This window comes from Drosophila montana, unplaced genomic scaffold, assembly GCF_035044405.1.
Source record: "Drosophila montana isolate Dmon_TW-CO22-7 unplaced genomic scaffold, ASM3504440v1 contig_1624_1, whole genome shotgun sequence".
In the NCBI taxonomy this organism is placed as follows: Eukaryota; Metazoa; Arthropoda; class Insecta; order Diptera; family Drosophilidae; genus Drosophila; species Drosophila montana.
In genome coordinates this window covers 142,915-168,261 of record NW_026996559.1, presented here as the reverse complement: position 1 = coordinate 168,261, position 25,347 = coordinate 142,915, and the positions used below count along the sequence as shown (strand labels likewise).

Sequence of the window (25,347 nt, the reverse complement as noted above, 5' to 3'; positions counted from 1 at the left end):
GCAAAGTAACGGTGAGAGCATAATTGCATGAGAGCTGTGGAATTGATCAGAAAACAAATGTAACTTGATTTTTCTTTTACGCATATGCATACTTTCTTATCGGTTTTTCGCTCCAACGCCCACCCAACATACGAATACAATTTAAATGTATCTTTATTTAAAGCTTCGCGCGGGTCTACCCTGACCCGCAGCCTTTCCCGTTTTCCATTACTTCCCCGTCTCCGGTATCTGACCAGAGTGCGTGAATGACTGGGCCATGCGTCATCAGCAGCGCGCCCCAAAAAACGAAACTAAAATAAATAAAGAAAAAACCACACACTCGCACATAACGAAAAAACCCCCAACAAGACAAAATGCCGACACTGAGGCTGCTCTCCTCAAGCTTCCCGCTCTCTGCGTACACTCTTAACTTCGTCACTGCTCGGCGCCATACCCTCGCGCGCTCTCTTCAGTGTTATTAGGGCTGCAAGCTGACGCAATGCGTAGCAGCCTTTACGTCAACCGGCAACGTAATCGACATCGTAATCAGCTTTAAAGTAAAACATTCTTTAAAGTTCCAACAAGAAGTAAACGGCAACGTCTCTGTTACAGAGGTCAATACACACGCACAGCGAAATCTTAGCCGAGCGAGCGAGCAAATTAGAGCATAGGAGAGGAGCGAACTCGCCGCGCTGATAAGACGCTTGCTGTAACGACGTCGTGGTTGGAAGGAAGGCAACCAGATTATTTTGCTTGGCTGCGCGTTCGTCTTTAAATATACATACATATGCATGTATTCATGTACATATACACATACATATATGTTTGTATATACGTGTGGGTGTCTAGTTGCTCTGTGTCGTTGATAAGGTCACGATGAAAATGAATGTTTGTTTTGTAATGTATATTATTGCACTTTCATAATCTGTTCACTAAGTAAAAAGGGTATAGTTCTTATTTATGCAATGGCCGTCTGTTAGCCTATTTGCGCAATCTAAATCCCCCTATAACTCTTTATTGTATGGAGTTAGATTATGGGAGTCAACAAATTAGAACACACAAGTCTATTTAGGTCCGTGAGGATGGTAAGTGATACGATTTCATGGTAATTAACTGCTCGAATATTTTAAATTTGATTAATGCAATGCTACACATATCTAACATAGCATAACAAAACATAACAGACCATTTAATATGACATTAACAGTTCTTAAAAATGCACCAGCGTTCACCAACACTGTCGTAACACGCTCTACATCCTATAACTGACAAAATATAACATTCCAAATAAGAGCTCACTGTCTGATTGGAATAATTTGACATGTCCAACAAGATTAACAGCAGGTTTAAACAAATGTCAACACTTGAAAGTTTCGTTCGAATTGGCATCTTGCATAAGATAAGATAGCTACTAGACCCACTTTCTCAAGTGTAACTGAACTTGTGAAATACCCAATACACAATCGCTACACAACCCCCCCCCCCCTCCCCCCTCCAGTGGTACCTCTCTTTTCACTCAACCAATTATAGCATACAATATGGGTGGGTGGGTGTCTCTTCGCATTATCGTGCGTGAAAGCACGTGACACGCTGACATTTATTAAGAGAGACGCGCAAAAGTGGCAGCTGCTAATTGGTAGGGTAAATAATTGAACTTAAGCTGTATTTGAGATTTGTCGTGGGACCGCATTAATCGCAATTTCACAGATTAAGAAAGGCAAACAATCCGAAGATCGACATATTTTAGCTAAGCGGAAAATAAGGTTGTTTATTTTTTTTTTCGTTTATCATATCAATAACAAAGTGATAAATGGGCGGAGGCGACGGAAGGAAGAGTTCAGCAAACGAAACTAAGCAAACAGTGGAAAATTTTAATGCCAAGTCCTTTTTCAAATGGGAGTTAATCAATTATTTATATTGGCATAAGCGCTGGAAATCTTACTGTTAACATCAGAGTAACTATTGATTCGTGAGTCTGTTTGAATTATATTACAACATGTTAACAGCAAATTCTTGCGTTCGTATTTCGGCCCTCTCTCTCTCTCTCTCTCTCTCTCTCTCTCTCTCTCTCTCTCTCTTTCTCTCTCTCTCTCTCTCTCTCTCTCTCTCTCTCTCTCTCTCTCTCTCTCTCTCTCTCTCTCTCTTCGTACCACAACTTGTGTTCTCTCGCGTGCCGCGCTAATTTAATTTGCACACCGACTCACTCGGGCGAACAAGTGCGAAGGAGACAAAGATAGCGACAACGACAGCAGCCATTAGAGATGTGCTAATTTCGATAGGCCACTCGCTAATTGCCATAATTTTATGACTAGGGGGTTTAGCGAGAAGACGGCGGCAGCTTAGCCAAGATATTTGCAAGTCTTTTATTGTGAATGCCTCGTACCTCCCTCCCTCCCTAGTTGTACCATCGTTTCGTTTCGCGTATTGCGTTTTGCTCGATTTCCCATTGATCTGTGCAGCAGACTGGAAAGTTTTTGCTTTGTGGAATCGTCCAAGCGTGTGGATCGAAGATCGATCATGTGACAACGTTCCACGCGTCGCATATTAGAGCCAATCTTACCACAACCCCTTTATCCAGGCCCGTACCGCAAATAAATGTACGTTTTAAAAATAGACCAGACAGGCGATAATTGCGTGCGGTAGGTGTAATAAAAATGGATACTTCATCTATTTTCGGACCAATTGTTTAATATTTTTGGATCGATGGCTTGGCCGAGGCCCTATTAAGCAAACCCCAAACACCAAACCGGACCAGCTTAAGTTCATGGCAAGTGCGAAAATTAAGATATTTTTTATTGCATCGCCTGGTCTTAGTATGATTGGGGCGGCAGGCTGAGGCTGGATTGGACAGTTGGTTTTCCAATACCACGCATCGGGTGAAAATCGTTTGCCTGTTTGGCCTCAAGCTAAAAAACGAGAACAACAATAGCAACACAAGAACTGCAAACAGTTAAAGCTAAAATAAAAGCTTAAAAGAAACTTAAATAGCGCAACTATCGAATAGACATAATAATATCGCATGTCATTAATGAGCGCTGGCATTTAATTTGTGTCTAATAAACCGCAAAAGGTTAAATATATGTACTATTTGTATATGTACATATATATACAAATGTGCATAATAATTTTAATTTTATATACATATATTCAATATTAAAGATACAACATTCGTGGCGGAAATGGGAAAGTGCCTTTCTCGCATTCTTTCAAAGAGTTCAATAAAATTTGTCATATTCTCGCATTGCCTCCCCTTCCACCCACAACCCTATCGGTTGACTTTTCACTAAAATTGCAATTTAAAGCGCGCTCGTACACCCATGCGAATTGCCCATCTTTAGATCGTGTAGGAAACCAGTTCAAATGCAATGGACCATAAGTTCGATTGAAATATGTAGATTGTTGTGTTTCCAACTTTGAATGCTACGAAAGACATTGGAGATATTTCTTTTACTATTATTAATAGTTGAGTATTACAGGTAGTCTGTCTGTTACACACATTTGCATAATGCTTACCCTATATACATAAAATATACCCTATATAATTATATTATGAAATGTGTTAAAATGGAAATGGAATGGTAACAACAAACAATGAAATGCACAGTAATGTATAGGGAACACGTGGAATGGAACTGCGCGTGCTCGACAAGGAGATGTGTGCCGTTCAGTACATTCCTCCTTTCTGCTTTATTGTAAATGGAAACAAACGTTTATCAGACGATTACGATTGAAGACACGAGGCTGATGACAAAGACGTCGACTTACGCCGAAAAATGTCGTTAAAAAGGCAAATCCCGCGTCACCATCGATTGCAGTCGCAGTCACAGTTGTCAACGTCAAGCTGAAACGTGTGCTTTTTGTTTTTGTTGGGACACATTGCACTTGTTGTGGCCGTATTAAGCTACTGACCGCTTTGGTTATTTATTTTTTCGCATGTTTTTTGATCGGAAACGAACGTTTCTGGTTCGAAAAATGCGCAGCTCCCAAAATGGGCGTGAGAAATCACAACAACATGAAAGCCGTTCGCTTATGGGCGTCATCATTAGCGTCATTATGCCATAAATACAACGAGAATGCATGTTTGTGTTCACATACCTTCATATACATACATTCATTCACATATATATGTACATCAATATGAAGGTGAAAATATTTAAAAAACGGCGTGCGGGCAGAAGGACGCTCAGGGCAGGCAAGCGGAACGCGTGGGAAACGAAACGGCGAGCACATATTATGCCACAGTCGATCAGCAGACACAATTGCATTTGCGCGAAAGAGAAAGAATGCGTTTACGCATATGAATGCAATTACGTTTGGCTCCCACAAAAGATCCAAGAGAGCAATGAGCGTGCGCAGCCGAAAGCACAGTCGACCATACATATTAAGCTTTTGGGCAAGCTTTTCATTTTTTTTACCGGTCGGCTGTTGCCTTGAACCATTGGCACAATTACTGCGTGGGTGTACGCATCCAAAGAGAGCAAAAGAACAGAATGCAACGCAAAGAGACAAGCAGAGTAGGAGAGAGACAGCATTTCGTACTAGAGATGAGCGCGTGTCAGTATTCCGCAACCCGAACAATTCCGAATGTGAATGTTTTGCTTTGACTTTAGATTTTGTGTTTTAGTGCAATTAACTGCTTAAAAGTAAAAATAGAAAACAATCTTTTTGTTAAATCATTATTCTAATTTTTTGTTTTCATTATCTGAGCTTTTATATTAATATTTAATTAAAATGTTTGTAGCCAGATTAGAGGTCGTGTTGACGCGCATCACACGAACAGGTCGTGTAGATTCGTGCGTGTTCGTGTCGCGAAAGAAAACGGAACACGCGCCCAACTATAGTTCGTACCCAATGCAAACTTAATGCAAATAATTTGTATATTTGAAACATAAAAAGCAACAGAAAAAAGCAAAGGCATAAAAATAGCTGCAGACTTAGTAGTTGTTGTTGTGTGCAAACATTTATCCGTCTGTGCTATTTTTATAAAACAAAAAACAAAAAGTGAAGCGAAAGAGCGTGTAAAAGCAGCAACAACAAAATAAGAAAAAGACGTTGACTGACTTGACTTCTGCTTGGTGCCTGCTGCTGTTAGTGCTGGGAAGGGGCACGGCCGGCAGCGGCTACGCCGGCACCACGATGGGGCCCCAGTTCATGCGAATTTTTTTTGGGAATTTTCCACTGGCAACGCGACAGCAACAACATGAATAATTCACTTTTGGCCCAAGGCATGCGCATGCTTGTCTGACTGTCTCTGTTTGTGTGTATGGGTATATGTGTATGTGTATGTGTATATGTGTATGTGTATGTGTATGTGTATATGTGTATGTGTATGTGTATATGTGTATGTGTATGTATGCATGGGTGTGTATGTGTGTGTGTGCATGTGTGTGTGTGTGTGTGTGTGTGTGTATGTGTGTGTGTGTGCATGTGTGTGTGTGTGTGCATGTGTGTGTGTGTGTGTGTGTGTGTGTGTGTATTTCAACATTGTCGCCACTAAGAAATTGCATGTACCGCTGTGCTGCCTTCAACCAATAAACCCTCCACCTTCCCCTCACCCAAATATGTTCTTTTGCCCATAGGCAAACGCACAGCACTGCTGCAGTAGCATAACAGAACAGATCAGTCTCTAAATAGAGAGAGACAGAGAAAGAAATGAAGAGGGGCAGAGCACTTCAACGATTGACTCGCTAGTAAAAGCCACCCAATTAGCGCGCAGGCGCGGCGGCAGCAACAATTACAACTACAAGTACAAGTATAAAAACAACAGCAACAACAACAAAAACAGCAACAGCAATGTGAAACGAAACTGGTTTGAAGACGCGTTGCCGCCCGCCGTTGCTGCTGCGCCTGGATGTCAAAGACGAAGAAGGCGAAAACAGCAAGACGCTGACGCTGACTTTTTGCTCACTTGTTGTGTGGCGTGCGAGCGAGACAGAGAACCCGATATTGCAAACTTTTCCATTGATGAATTTTTTTTAACCGTGGACAAACGGCCCAAGGCGAGTCAAAAGAGGGGGACAGTAGGCGCCGTGGCAGCCGAATTAGATTGCGGCGGCTGGTTCATTCACGAACTATCCCATATTTCACCCACACACACACACCGCTCCGCTGCTAAAACGCGTTACCAATAGACAAATACTTTTGCTTTTTGCCTAAATTCAAACTATATACACAATACCTATAAACAGAATAAAAAATATATACATATGTATGTATATAAAAGTGCAGCACACACAGTCATAGACAAACACATACACGCACACACACACTCACACTACTATCAGATTGAAGTGGAGTTTTATAGAACATTCCCAGCAATTAGCTGAAAATTACATATGTAGTTTCAATGCAAAAAAATCAATCTACAAGTTCTCGAAAATTTCAAGTTTTTACACAAAATATACCGACAAATATATATTTCAATTGGCGTGTGTATACATTTGTATACATTTGTGTACACTTTGTTGTTGCTGTTGCTTATCTGTGCTGTTTTCATATACATAAATATGTATGTTATAAATTCATTACACTGCACTACACAATCATTATTAACTAGAAAAAAAAATAAAATAAAAGAAATAGTCTATTCGTGTATGTGTTAATAATTTACGCGATACAAAAACGTTACTGTTGTTTCACTTTAAGTATAATTTTTTCGTTTTATTTTCTCACTGTGTTTCGTTGCTTTTATGCATGTATTTTTACGATTTGCGCGCTTTGCGGCCTGGTCGTTGGTACGACAGAGACAAGAAACGTAGACGTAACGAAGCGAAGTGGGCAAAGACGAAAACGACGAAAATGACGAAGACCCACGAGACGAGACGAAAATACGTATACGCCTGTTCGGTAGATTCAACGCGAGTGAACTAAAAACGTTGCCGCTTGGAGCCAGACGGTGGCGACGGTTGCGGCAAAACGCAGCTACGACGGCGACAACGCCGTCGGCAGCGCTGCCAACGCCACCAATATATATGTATGTATGTGCGTTTGTGCGTATGTTTAATTCACATTTTCTTTTTTAGCTTGTGTTTTGCCCTGGAGCATTGAACGTTGTGAAGAACCGCAAGTTGATCCCAAACACAACGCATAGCGCAAACCAAGAGAGTAGGCGCACCACAGAAAGAGAGAGAGAAAAGAAACAAACAGCCGAAGCGAGAGCCAGCCAAAGAGAAATAGAGAGCTGTAGAAATTCTTGTTAGGTGGGGGCCATCAGTCGGCGGTGGCGCTGTTGATGTTGCTGATTTGGCTGCTTGTTTGCATGTGTGCGTGTGTGTGAGCGTGCGTGTGAGTCTGTAAGCGTGAGAGTGTGTACCTGTGTTAATTGACGGTTTACTTGCGGCTCACTCGTGTTGCATTTGATTAGATGACGTCGAGGTGTTGGCTTATGTAGAAATAATACGTGAACATAATTAAGTGACGCTCCTGCGAGTGATATATGTAAATAAACCCACAACAATGTCAAGGACACGCTTGCAGTGCTAGAAATGATTGATAACCAAGAGATGCGGCAGTAGGGCAAATATTCGCGTGGCGCCTAAAAGTATGTGACATCAAAAATTCAATTGCGGCAACATTTGATCAGATTAGTTTTTTTTTTGCTATTACCAATGAGCACGAGTGTTTGCTTGAATTAAAATTTACGACATTTCGATAGTTCGTAAAACGATTTATCGAACGCAACAACTTAAGATCATATCGTCGATTATTACATCAAAGATGTTTTGTATTTTAAACAGAACTTAATGTGCCGTTACTTGCTCTCTCTCCCTCTCACACTCTCTTTCAGAGTTAAAATATATGTATGTATGTATGTTCCAAGTTTGCTCGCTTACCCATATTTAATAAAAACTATTTCGAATTTATTGATAAAACGGTCATTGCTAGTCAACTTACCTGAAAAGAAAGAGAAAATAATGGAATTAGTTTTGTATTTGGAGAATTCGATAGTTTTATATGACACTGTATTGCATATATCGGAGATTGAGGTGATGTTAGACACTAACCAGCCGGGGCTTGCACAAAATGCTTGTCATAATTCTTGGCGGAGTTGTGCCTGCTGATTCCAATTCCGGCTGGCTGTTTTGCGGAGCTTTGATTGCCGAGCTTGGTGGCGCCACCCTCGCGGGCGGAGCCCTTCAGCCTCACCGCCCGATTGGTGGCCGTTTTGGTGGCTTTAAATGTTGACGTTATTTTAAACTATATTGAAAGGTATTCCGAAATCGTTGGTGAAAATTTAGCCCAAGCGCCCCCCACTATGTTAAGTTTAGTTTATTTGATTTCTTCTATGGGGACGATAGGAAAAAACTATTTACTGAAAAATTTTGACAAGAAAAATTTGGCATGCTTCTTGGCAAGTCCAGCATCCCAAACCAAGCCCAAACTATCTAAGTAGATGAACATCCATATGATGATATCTGACTGACTGATTGGCAGACTGAAAAGCTGGGAAGCTGAGTTTTTTACTATGGTTACCTTATGTTTTCTTCCTCAAACACAGAAAAATCTTCACAGTTTTTACAAAACCAGGCCCTCTGTGTGGAAAATAAAAGTTTATTTTTTGTACGATCTGCTACAAACTCTGTTTAAAAGCTTTTCATAACAACTTAATGAGTAGGTGTTTCAGCGATTTTCAAAACCACCCCCAAATGTGAGACTTTCTTTTATACCATTCGATTGAGGAAAGGTATCCTAAAGAGGGTTCTATATAAGACCTTACATAATTGTTATATAAGGTCAGATAAATGGTCAAACATCCAAATTTCCAATTCAATAATTATCGATTTCGTTAAGAAAGGTTGCCTCATTTTGCCCTTAACATTATATTACAACCCTTAACTCATTTACGATGGGTTCAGGTGTATAACAGATACAGATACTGAAGTAAAAATTAAAATTTCTGAACGTTATTTGTATTAAATTATATACTAGCGGATTTAAAATTTAATAATTAGTTTTAATACGGTCGGAGTAAAGTAGAACTTTCGTCTATGCGAAGGGTTGCAATTTGTAAAACTTACGCAGCAGAGCTTCTTCTGCCTTCTTCTGCGCCACACTTTTGGAACTTTAATGTTGTATAACTTCTATGTTTGTTGCTGGATCTCCATGAAATCTTGATGGCATAAGACTTGAATGACAATGTTCGAATATATCAAATTCCTTTTAGGGAAATAGGGCGGATGTATCCAAAAAGGTAAATATTCGTTAACCGTGTAAACGAGCGCCTACATATGGTATACCGAACTTGGTGCAATGGAGCATCGAATTTTATCGATATATTGGGAATATGACGAGATATCGGCAAAAACTGATAAACACGCTTTGCGTATATTATAGAAGAACATATAGCTCAAATTTTGAGTCTCTAGCATTTGTAGTTTTTGAGATCAATGCGTTCATACAAACGGACAAGACTGAAACGAATCAGAAACAAATATATATATAACGGGGTCGCAAATTACTTGAATATTAAAACCAATATACCCAAATCAACAAAAATCCACCGTGCACAACGAAGTTTTCTAGAGTTGAACAGCATTCCGAATTATATATATATAATTACAATGTCTTTTTATACCCTGAACTCATTGGGTAAAAAGGGTATAATGGTTTATTGCAAATGTATGTAACAGGCAGAAGGAAGCATCTCCGACCCCATAAAGTACATATATTCTTGATCAGCATCAATAGCCGAGTCGATCTAGCCATGCCCGTCCGTCCGTCTGCCGATCCGCCTGTCCGTATGTATGAACGTCGCAATCAGAACCTATAAGAGACTTGAAAGTAACGTAGGTCCTCCTAGTGACCGCAGTGTTTTTCCGATAGTCGATAACTTTCCAATTTCCAAGCAATCGACAAAAATTGATATCGACATCCTGGTTTTGAGCAAATCTCTTAAGGTCTTAAAGCTAAAGTCACCAAACTTGATGTGAAGCTTCCATAATAGTATATGCAGAAGTATTTTTCATTTTTAAGCTACCGCCACCAAGTAATTTCAGGGTATCCCTGAATGAGTTTAATTTTCCCTTTGTAAGGCTATTTACGGAAAGATAGATAGAAGTATATATACATATATGTATATACTAGCGGGTATAACCCAGCCTTGCCCGTGGCACGTATGTTATAAAATCAATGTTCTCAAACAAATTTGAAATGATTTTGAAACTGATCGGAGGGTAAACAAATAACTTTCATGCAAACGTTTTCCGCCAATTTACCACTGTTTCGAGTGGAATTTCATAAATCGCTGAAACACGTATTCATTACATTCTTATGTAGAGCTTTGAAAATAAGTTTGAAGCAAATCGGACACAATTTAAAACTTCGCACAATAAATCTTTTGGTAGCATTCCACCCGAAAAAGTTTGGATTCTGCGAAAAGTGTGAAACACGTCTCAAATGATTTATCTTATGGATCTTTAGAAACGAATTTGAGCGCGAAACGTCACCCACCAAATTTTTGACCTCCATTTCCACCAAGGAGGAACGGATTTTTCGAAAAGTGTGAAACACTCTTAAATGAATTTGAACAAAGATCTTTGAAAATAAGTTTGGGGCCGATCGGATGGTAAACAAAAAACTTTCATACAACCGTTTTCCGCCAATTTACCACTGTTGCGGGTGGAATTTCCCAAATCGCTGAAATACGTATTTATTAAGTTCTTATGTAGAGCTTTGAAAATAAGTTTGAAGCAAATCGGACACAACTTAAAACATCGCCCAACAAATCTTTGAATCGCATTCCCCCCGAAGAAGTTTGAATTCTGCGAAAAGTGAAAGACACGTCTCAAATGAATTTTCATATAGATACTTGGAAATAAATTTGAGGGCGAAACGTCACCCACCAAATTCTTTGACCTCCAATTTCCACCAAGGAGGGATGCATTTTCCAAAAAGTGCGAAACACCCCTCAAATGAATTTGAACAAAGACCTTTGAAAATAAATTTGAAGCCGATCGGATGGTAAACAAAAAAGTTACATACAAACGTTTTTCGCGATTTTGCCACACTTGCGGGTGGAATTTCCCGAAACCCCGTCTGAACGGGCACCTACATCACATAAGGTAGCTACAGTGAAAATTTCAGCTTCACTAGCTCTTACGGTTTGGGCTGTGCGTTGATCACCAATCAGTCAGTCAGTCAGTCAGTCAGTCAGTCAGTCAGTCAGTCAGTCAGTCAGTCAGTCAGTCAGGACAAACAGTTTTATATATAGAGATAATCAAGACCGAAATTATACGGGCGTCTCAGTGGAATTTAATCAATTCGAATGCCTTCATTTGTGTTCACTAGTTAGTATTTAAATTCTAAGTTTAAGTCTATGTCCAGTCCTATAAAATGAGGAACATAAAGATACGAACATAACTTTATTTATTGTTTTTTAGTCCTAGTCCCTATGTCAGGAGAGCAAAAGGAGGTGTAATATTTGGCGAACCCGCTCCTCGGAAAAGCCGAGCAGTCGTCTAATCGTTCGGCATTTCGCTGACTGGCCAAGCGCGTAAAGGTTGCTCAGAGGCCTGGCTAACAAAAATGGTGTGACATGTTTGCTCAGCCCGGACTGACGCTTTACGAGCACATGAAACATTCCCAAAACATGGCTTCGGACTTTGGAAGTAAATTTTGCTCCCAAAAGGAACCAAAAACTTTGCTTCTCATTCATGCACTACAAATTTCATAAAGATCGGACTATAAGCACCGAATCGATTTAAGTATAGTCGCTACGTAAACTGTGCATTAAGCGGCGTGCTTGTGCGTGTGTGTATTTGTTTTTGTGTATGTGTGGACATAAGGACGCAGTAGAAATTGGTTGCTAATCAAAAGTTTTTCTCGCAACATGAACTTCCGATCAGAAGTAGTTGCAAAAACATAATTGAATTTCAGAAACGATCGGGTTTTGCCAAATATTAGAAGGCATTCTGGTGGAAGGAAAGGGCTTACAAAAGAAGACAATGGAATTGAATTAAATAATGTCACAATACTTTGTTGTACTATACTTGTAAATTCGTAGAATAAAATATTTATTTATAAACCATACACATGTTCTTAAGTTTTCTTATTCATTTTTCACTTTAGTCAATTTCACAAGTCTGAAAACTGGGGAACTGCCCAGTCTTATAGGATATTTTTAAATATGAGTTCCATGCTTCTGAGGATTCTCGAATTAATTATAATATTAATATTATTAATAAGTATGTTTGCAATGAGCGATTCAAATATTGCTTCTAAAAACTTATTATCAATTGCATAGACATTTTTGGAAAAGAAATAAACATTTATGAGAATAGTTAACACATGTTAAAACTAATAAGAATTTTTTGAATTTACGAAAATTTCATGAATTTCCCTTCCCGACGTTGAAGGCATGAACAAATTGTCATGCAGCAGCGACTATTTTAAGTGTTGCTGCTGCATTGCCTTCCGATATAGTTAAACTAGCATATGTTAAAATTTTGAATTTAATGGTTTCATCACTTTAAAAGAGTCGCTAATCTGCTCTAATCGAGATCGGTTGTGTCGCGCATAGACAAAGTTCGTGTTTATCTATTGTGCAAATTGTGTAAATTTCGGACGCTGTCTCTTGCAGTGTCGGCAATAAATTCCAAGTGTAGTGCGATAAGACTGCATTCGTTGCCCGTTTGGGCAAAACATTACCCCTCTCTCTGCGCGCAGCCGCACAAGAGGGGCAATAAACGCCGCGCTTATCAGCTAAGCTGATCTGACATACTTCTGCACCTGCAGAAAATAAGCGAAATTGACTGTTTATAAGCTTAACTTTAACTTTAAAGTTAACAAATCATATAAATTAATCAAAATGATTAAGTAACTTTTTTCTAACTCTCTGCTTAGTAATAAGCAGATTGATTATGAAAAAATGCACCAAGTAGCTGGGAAATCTCCATTGGAGATCAGGACAGAGTGTATTAACGCGCAACGCCTTTTATGCACTGATACTCAGAACATCAGTACAATAACAACAATACTAACATTTACTAGTGCTACTAGTAATTCTATTTACACCACGGCAACTGCGGCAACTGCTGCAATCAGCAGTGTGAGCCCTAGCGGAAGCATGGATAACCATGGAGCTTGCTTCACCCAATGCTCCTTAAACACTGCCTCTACAACACTCAGTGGAGATGCTAAAATTGACTCTCTAGCACCCAGTGGAGCTGCTACAAATTTGGTGGCAGCCAAAAAAAAAGGGAAAAATAAGAGGAAGAAACCTTCATCTCCCAATACTAGCGGTAAGAGACCGAACAAAGATTTGAAGCTGGTCTCGCCCTCAGCATCAACTAGCATGGCAAACTATAGCAACAGGTTTGTCTAGCTAGACTTGGACATGGACATGGATGTAACCAGTGTAAGCCATGTTGCCTAAAGTTTCATAGCTGCAAATGAAGGCCCTACTAGCGTTTCTGAGACTGCTCGTCAGAATATTTCTAATGACAGTACTGATGCAAAAGACACAGCCAACAACTTACATCATAATGTGTCTAATAACAACAATCAGCTTAACGGTACCCCAAAGCCACCGCAAATAGTTGTGAGTATTACCGACCTTAATGATCTCTTTGAACTCATCATGGAGGTCACTAGTCTAGATAACGTGGCAGTCAAAGTCAACCTAGGAGAAACAGCCAGAATATTTCCCAAAGACAGTGATACTTACAGAGCCATTGTTAACCATTTTGATGGTACTGGTGTTGAGTTCCATACATATCGTATCACATTGAAGGAATAGAAGCCTTACAGAATAGTAGTTAGGGGGCTCCACCATAGCACTTTAAACAACGAAATTATTGCCAATTTAAAAAAAATGGCTTCGATGCTCTGCAGGTACAGAACCCAAGATCAAGGACCATCAGAGATGAAAAACTCAATATATTCTTCATTAATATAAGGCCATGCGCAAAAATTAATGAAATATATGATATCAAAACACTTTGCCGACAAAAAGTGACAATAGAAAGGATGCGCAAAACATCTGAAATCGCTCAATGCATACGATGCCAGGAATACGGTCCCACAGCCAAATACTGCCGTCGTCATCCCAATTGTGCACGATGTGGTGAAGATCATCCCACCAAGCTATGCGGACGTTTCGAAGATGAACAGCCTACCTGTATGCACTGTGGAGGGAATCATATGGCAAGCTACAAAGGATGCCCGTGGTACCAGGAGTATCTTCGACGATCAATGGGCTCTTCAATGATGCAACAGTCTTACACGTTGCGTATAGACAGACCAGGAGGGATACAAATCAAGCAAAGCAGCAACAATGAAAACAGCAGCAGCAACAACAAACTCGACAGCAACAAACACAACAAATGCCTAACACCTCTAGAGTCAATACTGGAGGCAAGTCCTATGCCTCAATAGCAAGAAACGGCAACGGGCCTGCCCAGCGCCGTATACATGATCAGCAGCAGCATCCAGTTGACGTTCAGTCACTATTGGAACAACAGCAACAGCAGTTTTTGAAATGGCAACAACAGCTGCAAATACAGCAACAGCAGCAATTCCTCTTGTGGCTTCAGGAGCAGCAACGAGAAGAACAACAACAAAACAAGCAAAACAGTCAGCGACTAGAACGGCTCGAAAAAATGGATTATGAAATGGCCAGCATGATAAAGCAATGGACTGGGGATGTATCGTCTTACCAGCTCCATAACAACGCCTCAGCCTCACAATGAATACCCTCAAGATCCTTATCTGGAATGTCAATGGCATTGCAGGAAAAGCCAGAGAAGTTGAGCTCTACGCGCACAACAACATTGTCGACACTCTTCTCTTAAATGAGATCAGACTAAACCGAGGGGAAACAGTCAAAATATACGGGTATTCATTCTATCCAGCTTACATCACGCCACAATCACGGCAAAGGAGGAATGGCGAATATAGCGCCATATACTGCCCACCAAGGAATAGAATTGAAGAAAGGCACTTCAGTGACATACTCGCTTCTTGCGGGCAAAGGTATCTGGTTGGTGAAGACTGTAATGCGCGACATTGGCTTTGGGCAGATACATACAATTCACCCAGGGGCCGAGAACTAGCCGAAGCCATTACAGCCAATGGAGCTAATATTCTTGCAACAGAATCACCAACTAGATACCCATATGTTGCCAGTCACATACCTACTTGCATTGATTTCGCATTATATCATGGGATACCGGATTCTCAAGCAAATGTCTGCCAAAGCTGGGACTTAGAATCTAACCATATAGCCCTTGTTGTTAAATTGCAAACAGATGGTATTAATGTCAGGGCAAGCCCTCGGCTAATCACCAACTGTACTGATATCATGGCTTTCAGAAAACATCTTGATATGCTCCATTCAATTAAATTCGACTCTGGACTCTGAAGAAGACATTGAGAATGCAGTAGATTCTCTAACTGAAAATATATATAGAGCTGCTACTGCCACAACACCACCCAATCCTAACTCAAGTTCCATTAGTTATGGCATTGTTCTCACGATGGAGGCTAAAGAGCTAATCAGAACAAAGAGGTGCCTCCGAAGAAGAGCAATTCGATCTCAAGATCTCAACTGGCTTCCATGGACTACACCGTCGATGCGAACTACTCTCTATGGAAATGCACAAATTCGGTCAAAGGACAACCCTTTAGACAGGTTCTTGTCCGATGTCTTGGTGGCGAACTTGCTAAAAACGAAAGGGAACAGGATAATGCTTTCGGATACCATCTAGAGGCTCGTTTTACTTCTTATGACTTTGCTACGATAGAGCAGACTAGGGAGACCCATCAGAATCTGCAGACCCCTCTGCAGATGTCCCTGCCTATTGAGCCTATAAGGATTGAAGAAATAACTGAAGCGATCTAACTATTGCCGAAAAATAAAGCTCCGGGTATCGATAGGATTTGTAATGCTACGTTGAAAGCCTTGCTTACAAGGGCGCTCCTCTATATAGTATTAATTTTTAATGCTATTAACATGCTCCAAGTGTTCCCAAAGCAATGGAAATTAGCTCGATCATGACGATTCACAAGCCAGGCAAACCAGAAGTGGATCCTTAATCGTATCGGCCAACAAGTCTCTTACCCTCCCTGTCTAAATTATGGGAGAGGACTATTGCCAATCGGCACTGTGAAACATGTTCACAGATTGGTGAAGCACATCATGCAGGCTTTAGATGACCAAGAGTTCTCCAACGTATGGAAGCTCCCTCTAAGGCTATTATTGCGACATATGCAGATGACATCGCAGTCGATTATAATTCCAAAAGTCGCCTAGAAGCAAGTAATGGACTACAGGGGTATCTTGATACTCTCGCAGCTTGGTGCAAACGGTGAAATTTGAAGATTAGCCCGCTGAAAACAATAAACCCATGTTACACCCTTAAAAAGCTGATGCATATCCCTCCAATCCAGCTAGAGGGAGTTACCCTGGAGCAGCCATCACAAGCTAAGTATCTCGGCATTACCTTGGACAAGCGCCTTACCTTTGGGCCACACCTCAAAGCTACGGTATCAAAATGTCTTCACAGACTGCAACAACTGCGGTCAACAATAAAAGGAGCACCTTGCCGCTGGGATGCAACAGATGGAGAGCAAATTTGGGGGATTGCAGCCAAATCCAATTATAAACGTATACAGAATCGGGTACTACGACAGATAACCAAATGTCCCTGGTACGTACGCGGTTCCACACTCAATAAAGACCTCAAACTGCATACAGTTGAAGAGCAGATTGGAAGACACACAAGCAGATACAGCGAAAGATTGCAGAGACACCGCAGCCTGCTCGCAAGAGGACTACTCCCTTCCCGACCTTTAAGGCGACTTAAACAGCTCATACTGAGCGTTATGGGGTTCGGTTCTAAATTACATTTTCCATCCATGTGTTGTTAAGTTACTAAATTATTATTGTACAGGTTCTACACTTAATAAAATAAAAATAAAAAATCAATAAAAAAAAAATAACTTTAAAAGAGAAAATGTGTAACTGAACATGCCTTCCATGAGCTGTCCACAAACAAAGATTAGCCAGGGTATTTAAACTGTTTGTAAAGGTAGCTCGACGCGGTTTTAAGGCAACCTTAACCTCCTAGTCAGGCACTCCCAACTAGAGCTCGCTTCCTTCTTCATATTTGACTTAACATCAAAACTAATCTCTCAAGATTGCATGCATCTAGTGTTGACATTCTCCATAGTTTTCTCTTTTTCTTTTCACGTGCTGTTCAACATTTTGATAAGTCCTTAACAGTTTATATTATTTATAGTTTTGCAAATAATAAAACACAACAAATCTACACTTTCACTTTGCTTTTTTGATAGATAGGCGCACATAAATGAAGACAAAATGCTGCTGTTGTCTATGGTTAAACTTATTTAGCACTATTTTTACAGTTAAGCGGTTTGTTTTAGTCGTTGCTTTAGGTAATTGGATATATGCAACCATAACTTGCGCAAATCTTAACCAACTTCAATGATCTAATATTATAGCCTTATGAATTATGTGATATAGATATATCTCTGATCCCATGATCTAGGTCAGCATCAACAGACGACGGGTCAATAAAGCCACGTCTGTTTGTTTGCTTTTATGATAGCTAGTCTGTCCGTCTCGGACAACAATATCAAATAGGTCTATAGGAGGAATTGATGGAGTTGATATACACATGTTCGTCTGTCAGTCTGTTTGTTCGTATAGAACATCTGTCGGCTATGCCTCAAACATTTTTCAACTGAAATCCATCAATAGATTATTCGCTCCTGGCAAACTAAATGTCAATACTATATAGAATGTGACCGTATTTGGGGGGGAAAGGGTATTTGATGTTTACTTTGTGGTCATACGCTCGTGTAACTGGAGTGCTCGGTCGGGCGTTGGCCCGAGATGGGATTTGTATTCGTATTTAGTGGCAAATGACCGCCGGATATTCACAGTTGATTCAAATTTTTGCCCAATTTCATAAATCTAAATAACAAGAGATTCATAAATTAGGGCATGACTTTGGCTTGCAGCCAACTGTGCAGCAGCAGAGACGAAAATCACAATTGGAGCAAACAAACGCATTTTGGGGGTCGCCGTTCGCCAGCAGCAACGAAAATAAATACATACATAAATAAGTATAAATTAAATTCATATGAAAGAGCACAAACGCAAGGCAAGAGCAAAAAACAAGGCTGCAGTCGAGTGTAACAGCTTGCACAATGCCCTGTTCAATCTTCTTGATTATCGGGTAGTGGACTCCAAGATTCCAACCCCATAGCGGTTACTGATTGAGGTTATGCATAAAACTAATATACCCATTGTCAGTTTCTGTATAGATCATATAAATGCTAACAACATTCTCGCATTGCATTGTGCCGCTTGAATTAACGCGCGGTATGCGCCCCGTCTGTCTATGTGGGTCATTATCTTGTTTACGCCAAAAGACGCAAGCGCAGGCAGCGACGCCGGTGCTAGCACCCAAACGCATGATCCCAGCGAACAGACCAACGGAGCACGAAAAGAGAGCTCGCCCGTCGCCCGTCCGACCGATGCGAATCATGGAGACGTGTATGCGTTTTCTGTGTGCAAAAAGCGCATGCTCACTTACATGCATAAGTACACACACACACACATGCACATACATGTACATACATTTATGTTAGCACATTTGAAAGTTCATATCTTAAAATGAAATGAGTGCACCAAATGCCAGAGAGAGGGCTATCGTGAGAGAGCTTTGCAAATGCTGCAAATACCTTCTGAGACCACAAAAACAAAAGAGAAAAGCCTTGCAAACAGTCTTTGGTATGCCATTCAAAACGAATTCGTGCAAGCTTTCGGTTTAAGGGTGGACACCAGAAGACAATTGTATGCAATGCAGATAAATAGAGTGCAAAGAAGCGGCACCCAAATTCATTCTGTGATTGCTCTGTAAGTGCCGTTCTCTTAAAAGTTAAGAGCGTGCGCGCCTTCGCACGTATCCGTATCCGTATCTACACATCTATTAAAGGTGGGCATGGACAAATGAATTTTTTTCTGTGAGTATTGGTACGTGCGAAAATGTACGTAATAGATAGAAGGGGGCATTGCCGATCCGACAAAGTATGTACATATATTTTTGATTTGCGGTTACTTTTTATTTTAATAATTAACCAATTTTCATTTTTAATTATTCTTAAATTGTTAATTCTTTGTATAGCTTTCACAAACAATATTATCCTTCAATGTTTGCATCATTTAAGATCTACAACACCTTTAGCTCTTTATTGGTCGTCCAGAATCAAAAATCGTTAACTCTAGTCATAATACCTGTCTAGTCTTTCGTCCTCCCTTTTCTATGACTGTTGTTGCTACCGTCTTTTCACTAAGGAGCGTAATCGGTTGCGTGTAAAATAAATTACGACGCTCACCTGCACACATACAACTAATACATTAATACATGCACACGTACACGAACACATGTGCACATTCAAAGCTAAAAATTATTAATTGAATTTGGTTTTTGCACGGGCAACCTCTCTTCTCAAAGGCAATCGCCGAATAGAGCGACCGACAGGTTAAAGAAATTACGCGAGAGACGAGTCTATGAGCACGCATACTCAAACACGTGTATTGAGAGAGCAAGAGAAAGAGAGAGAGAGATAGCGAGAGATAGAGTGAGAGAGAGGCGCACTGTTGATCGTGAGAGCGTCAATTTCAACAGGTAAAATAGCTCAAGTTCTCTTGTTGCCGTTTCAAGTGTGTGTGGGGGGGTGTGTGTGAGTGGCACAATTAAAGAGCAATTATTTTTAGAGCATTATTCTAGTGTTGTATATTCCTTAAAGTTAACAGTTTTTACCTTCAAGCAGTGAGCCGCGGTTGATCAACATGCTCGTCACCTTCAGCAGCCAACAGTAGAAGCGAAAAAAGAGAAAAACGCTGTGCAGCGCCGCCACTGCTGCGCTTTTGTTGTTGCAGAGAGCGCTTAGAAAGCGTTCAAATGCGTCAACGTCGCTGCTGACCTTCTTACTCAAGTCGATTGTTGTTGTAAAATTGGTGATGGGCTTTTTTTCATCAGCTCAAGAACGTTCTTTGCAGGGGGTGGCAGTGGGTAACAGCAACAACAGTAATTTTGACTGCTGCCAACTTCAAAGCCAGCGTCGTCGCCGTCGCTGCTGACAGCGCAGTTATCGTTTAACTAGATGCACACAAACACGAGGGACGGCACGGTTAGCTACACACGACCGAGAACAACGTCGACCAGAAAGCAATGAGTAGAAATTTACAGAAAAATATTGCACTTTTTGGGCGCTGGCACTTTCCACGTTCTGCAGCGCTTTTCACATTTAATTTTTCTTTACATTTTTCTATACAATTTGTTAAAGCAGCGCAATAAGAAATTCACACGACACACACACACACAGGCACACAAAATATTTAAACAAAAAGCAAATATCTAAAAAAAAAAGCAATGCCAACAGCAGTGAAAAAGTAAAGTGAAGTTGGTTGCGCGCGTTTTTGCGTTGTTCTCAGCGTTACTTCGACGAATTTCGTGCTACTGAAAGCCAGAGCGAAAAAAACACGAGCAACGACAATTCAACTCATCACACAACTGTATGCATTGGCCGCAGCGGCAGCAGTAAATGTTGCGGCGAAAATCCAAACAACAGTCGATGGCGACATCGCTCTGTGAGAGCATAACAACGACCGACCAACGGGCATGCGACTGGCGGGACCGAAGAGAGCTCAGCGAAGCGGCAGGTCGTGTGAGGTGAAACTGTCGAGGGTGAGTGTATATCGGTATATGAGTATATGGGTGTTTGTGTGTATCTGTGTGCGAATTCGCTGTGCTAGCATGCGCGTCACACTCGCCATGCGGTGGTAGCGGTGACGGCGACTGAAGCGAGCTTCGTTCCTATGTACGTGTATTCATGTATGATTGCGCTGGTGTGTTGGAAAAAAAAGACACTTTTCGGAGCGCAACAGACAAAACAGCGGCACCCGACCATCGCAGTCGCTGCGCGCCATCACCTTTGTGTACAGTGGGGTCGCGGTCGCTTACGTGACCGGCTCGGCCACTGCACTGCGCCACTGTGCCGCACCGCAAAGCAAGTTTGCAATTGGGAGAGAGAGAGAGCAAAATAGAGAGCGATTATGGTGAGTTATCGAGTGCTCTCGTATGTGTTTGTGCATGTACATTGGAGTGCACGCGTGTGTGTGTGTGTTTATGCGTGTGTGTGTATGGGTGAGATAGTTAGTGCGAGTGTGAAATCGATTGAACTCGCTGGCGCTGCAGAAAATGAATATTCTGACAGCTGCTGGGGCGCCCTAGTGGATCAAAGGAGGGGATGAGGTTAAGTAGAATCAAGGAAAGACGGCTTGCTTAGTCAATGCCCCGATGCTGCTCTCGAGGACGATGATGCACGTGGAGCGGACCGCTGATAAATGCCAATAAAGTATAGCGTTTGATATGAAATATCGGACATGGGGTGGCTTAATAAAATGTAGCTAATATCCAGGAGACTTAAAAACCCATTTAGTACTTAGTTCTATAGCCCTATCATATTACCATAAATTTTGATGAAAGCAATACATATGCTTAGCTACAAATGCATAATATGCTATTTGTGACGGTGAGTGCGAATTATACCTAGTCATAATTATGATTGTGAATCATGATTAGCTCATCTGTCAAATTGATTGAGAAACCCTCGTTGGTTGTTGCTTCATAGAAAAACATTGATAGCTAACACAGCCGATTCCACAGATTAGAATTCGCGACTAATTTCAAAATTAAACGCAAGCCGTGAGATTGAATATACATAAAAACACATTTATATTTATTTGGTATGTGGAGAAATGCAGCAATGCGAAAATCGACAAAAAAAAAGAAGTTACAACCACGGCAGCAGATATCGGTTGAGCGCGTGACTCTCATAAACTCTAAGTGTACGCTTCATATTCCCCTCTCTCTCCCTCTCATTCTCCTTTTCTCTCTCTCTCTCTCTCTCTCTCTCTCTCTCTCTCTCTCTCTCTCTCTCTCTCTCTCTCTCTCTCTCTCTCTCTCCTCTCCTTCTCTCCCTCTCCTTCTCTCGCTCTTTCCTTTTCTTTCTTTCTCTCTCTCTCTCTCTCCCTCTCCTTCTTCCTCTATCTCCACCTTAAAAGCTTTAATGAGCCCTCTGTGATCTTCAAGTGAAATTAATCATGGATCAGACGATAGTTGCTCGAAGGGGCTGCCAAAGCAGTCCAATCAGCAAATATACTTTTACAGCTGATTGGCTTTCAAATTTAGATAACGTTTAAGCACACTATATAGCGGCATATCCGAAAAAAAGTCCAACTGAACGCTTAAACGAAAAAGTGAGTTTCACTTGAAATAATTAACAGACTAAAAGTTTTTAACTAAATAATGCGAGCGACTAATTGCGTAGCCTACCTCTGGTCGTGTTTTATAAAACTACCAATAGTCACGTTTTATAACACCTTTATTTCCAATTTCAAACACTTTTTTAGAAAACTGTTTTAGAATATTTCCGGGTTTATTGATATGTATAATGAATTTATATCAATAATATTCGAATGTATAAATAGTTGACTAGACTTACCTTTAACAAATATTATGTTAAGCCACATTACAAGATATAATTGATATATATTTTTAAACAATCGTACGTTCACGACTGAATAGCCACAATCCGATATTTGGGAATTAAATAAAAACTGTGCCCCAATATTTAAAAAATGCATGACAAAAGTTGCACAAAAATCCGTAGAAGATTTTCTTCATTTAAATTAGGTATATGTAAATAAGAAAGTCAAAAGATATGCCTATTACACATCTATTAAATGTCTGCAAGTGTATTTAATCTTAGATCCTCAAACGATACATTTTCTTTCTAGCTCTTGAACTAAAGAAGCTTTAGCTTTTCTGAGAGAGGGTATTATAACTTCGTACTAAAATTTTTAACGCATAGCAGACTTCACTGACCACACGCAAAAATCATTAACTATATGTATTTCATCAGTATCAACAGACGAGTCGAAATAGCCATGTGTGTCTGTCTTTCTATACCCTGAACCCATTGAAATTTACTTAAAGGGGTTTTCGTTAAAAATGCATGCAACAGGCAGATGAAGGCATCTGCGACCCTATAAAGTATATCTATTTTTGTTCAGGACGACGAGCTGAGTCCATCTTGCTAGTCCGCCTGTATGAACGCATCAATATCTGAAACTACAAAACCCAAATACGTACAATTCGAAATATACACTTATAAGCCATATGTGGAACGAGTTTGAGATAGTTTGTCGATATCTCGCTTCATTTCGATATCGATCCAACTCGATTTTAAAACATGACTAAAAAACAAGTAAGACGGTTCTATAGGAGGATACCCTGAACCCTCTTCTTCCAACACCAAATCCAGCTCGCGCTACGCGCTCGTTTGCTGTAGTAGTAATAAAGATAAATGTAAAAATAAAAAGTTTTCTTGGCAGGGTTCGAACTCGCAACTAACCGCACTATTTGCCGACGCCTCTACTCAACAGCCACACCATTTAGTATGACTTAATGTGAAAAAAACAAATTAAAATAGCAGCTCAGAAAACAATACAATCGCAATTGCAATGCTGTTGATAGAATTCAAAGCAGACGCGCATGAATGTGTGTGTGTACATGTATACAGAAATTCTTGGAATTTGCGCTACCTGCTGCTAACACGTGCGCACATAACCTTTGTGTTTCTTAACCGAACTTAATGCAATTTTCGAATATTTGTGTATTCTCAAAAAGGGTGGAAAATTGATATCTAAAATGTGTAAAAGTGTAAACCTTTGACCGGGCAAACCCGAAAATACCAGCTAGTATCATATATCATATTTTCCATATTTCTCTATTCCAACTAGAAGAACGTTCCAGCACGTTCTAGACAGCGAAATCTAACGAAGCATTTGATCGATTTTTCGACTACAAATGTTACAATATACATTTTCCCCAAGTAAAATTCATGTGGGTGCTAAAGTCAACACAAAAATATGTTACTACACGGTGTGTGCATATAGATTATAGGTAAAGAGAAATAAATTCCTTGATAAATTTTCTGCACGGATCCCACTTCACCTTTTAAGTTTAAAATATCAGGTATTATTGAGTATATTGACTAAAACCGGATTTTAATCTGTGAGTTTAGGCCCGTTTCCTGGATTAAGAGGGAGGTGATTTTGGCTTGTGGCTTGGATGAATCTGATATGTAGTGGGATCTGAATGTATCTATAATAATATATCTATGTGTTGTACTTACTGCAGGTTTTGACGCCGCCAAGCACCAGACTTGGTGACTGTTTGTTGCCCTCGGCAAACGAGGAGGTTCTTGGACGACCGCTCATGGTGACGTTGCTGCTGCTGCTCCCTCTCTCTCTCTCTCGCTCTCTCTCTCACTCACGCACTTTCTAGTGGTCACTCCGTCTCTCCCTCGCTCTTAGTATAATTGTTATTGTTTTGACAGTCACGTTATTCTTCTCTTAGCAATTTTTCTTGTCTTTATTTTGCAGTCAAGCCTTTGATAAGTTTTCCTTTGTCCCAACACAGAGGACGACACACGGCTGTTAAAAGCGCGTGTCGTAGACTTGTTAAAAAAAAAAAATAACACAACACACACGCGTCGTTTTTACAGCTGCTTTTTTATTGATGTAGTTATTGTTATTCTTGTTGTTGATGTTGTAATTGGTATATTGTTTTTATATCTGTTTTGTATAAATGTTGATATATGTTTCTTCAATTTGTATATGCTGCTTTAGCTCACTGGTGATGGGGTGGCCAAATTGTCGGCTGGCACACGCGTTGTTGGTAACACACACAGACACAACACTCGTCAATATGATTAAATTGTAACTGTTAGACGGCTGCAAGCAATCAATAAAGAATTGAAAATTGAATTAACAGTGCCAAGCACAAATATTACACATGCAGAGCATCTGTGAAACAATGAAAAAAAAAAAAAAAACAAAGCACAGCAAATCAATAAAAAAAAAAAAAAAACAAAGTATTCGCATCTGCGTCACGTGTTTTTGCAGCTTCCGCGCGACAGTTTTAACCTCTGTCTCTTTTGGTCTCTCTCTCTCTCCCTCTCTGTCTCACTGGCTAGCGCTGTTACTGTTTGCAGTTGCTGTTACCGTTACTGTTAGTTCTATTCGCCGTTTTTGCTGTTACGCTCTCTCTCTTGCACTGCCGCAAATAAACAGACGCATACTTATGCAGAGCGGCGCTTGTCTTCTTGGTTTGCTACACATCGCTCATGTTTCAATGCCACGCGTCGTACTTTGTTTATTGTTGTTACTTTTGTGACGTATGCTTTTTAAAATTGCACAGCGCATATATATACAGAAGCCTGTATTGCAGTAAGACCGCATCCCCTGTTGGGGATTTTCTTATTGGCAGC

General features: G+C 40.4%; 1 protein-coding gene across 4 annotated transcripts in view; it reads right to left on the bottom strand.

Annotated features, from left to right (window-relative positions):
* Window positions 1–24,497, bottom strand: part of sgg (shaggy) — a 62,308-nt gene extending 37,811 nt beyond the window's left edge. For 2 of the 4 annotated variants that reach the window (XM_064699778.1, XM_064699777.1), the window contains exon 1: window positions 24,211–24,494. In XM_064699778.1, coding sequence (XP_064555848.1) covers window positions 24,211–24,295 — 85 coding nt within the window. In that variant the 5' untranslated portion in view covers window positions 24,296–24,494. Of the gene's footprint in view, window positions 1–19,769; window positions 19,892–24,210 lie in introns of those variants that run through there. The other 2 variants (XM_064699776.1, XM_064699780.1) reach the window with 2 other exon arrangements.
* Between the last annotated feature and the right edge of the window lie 850 nt (window positions 24,498–25,347).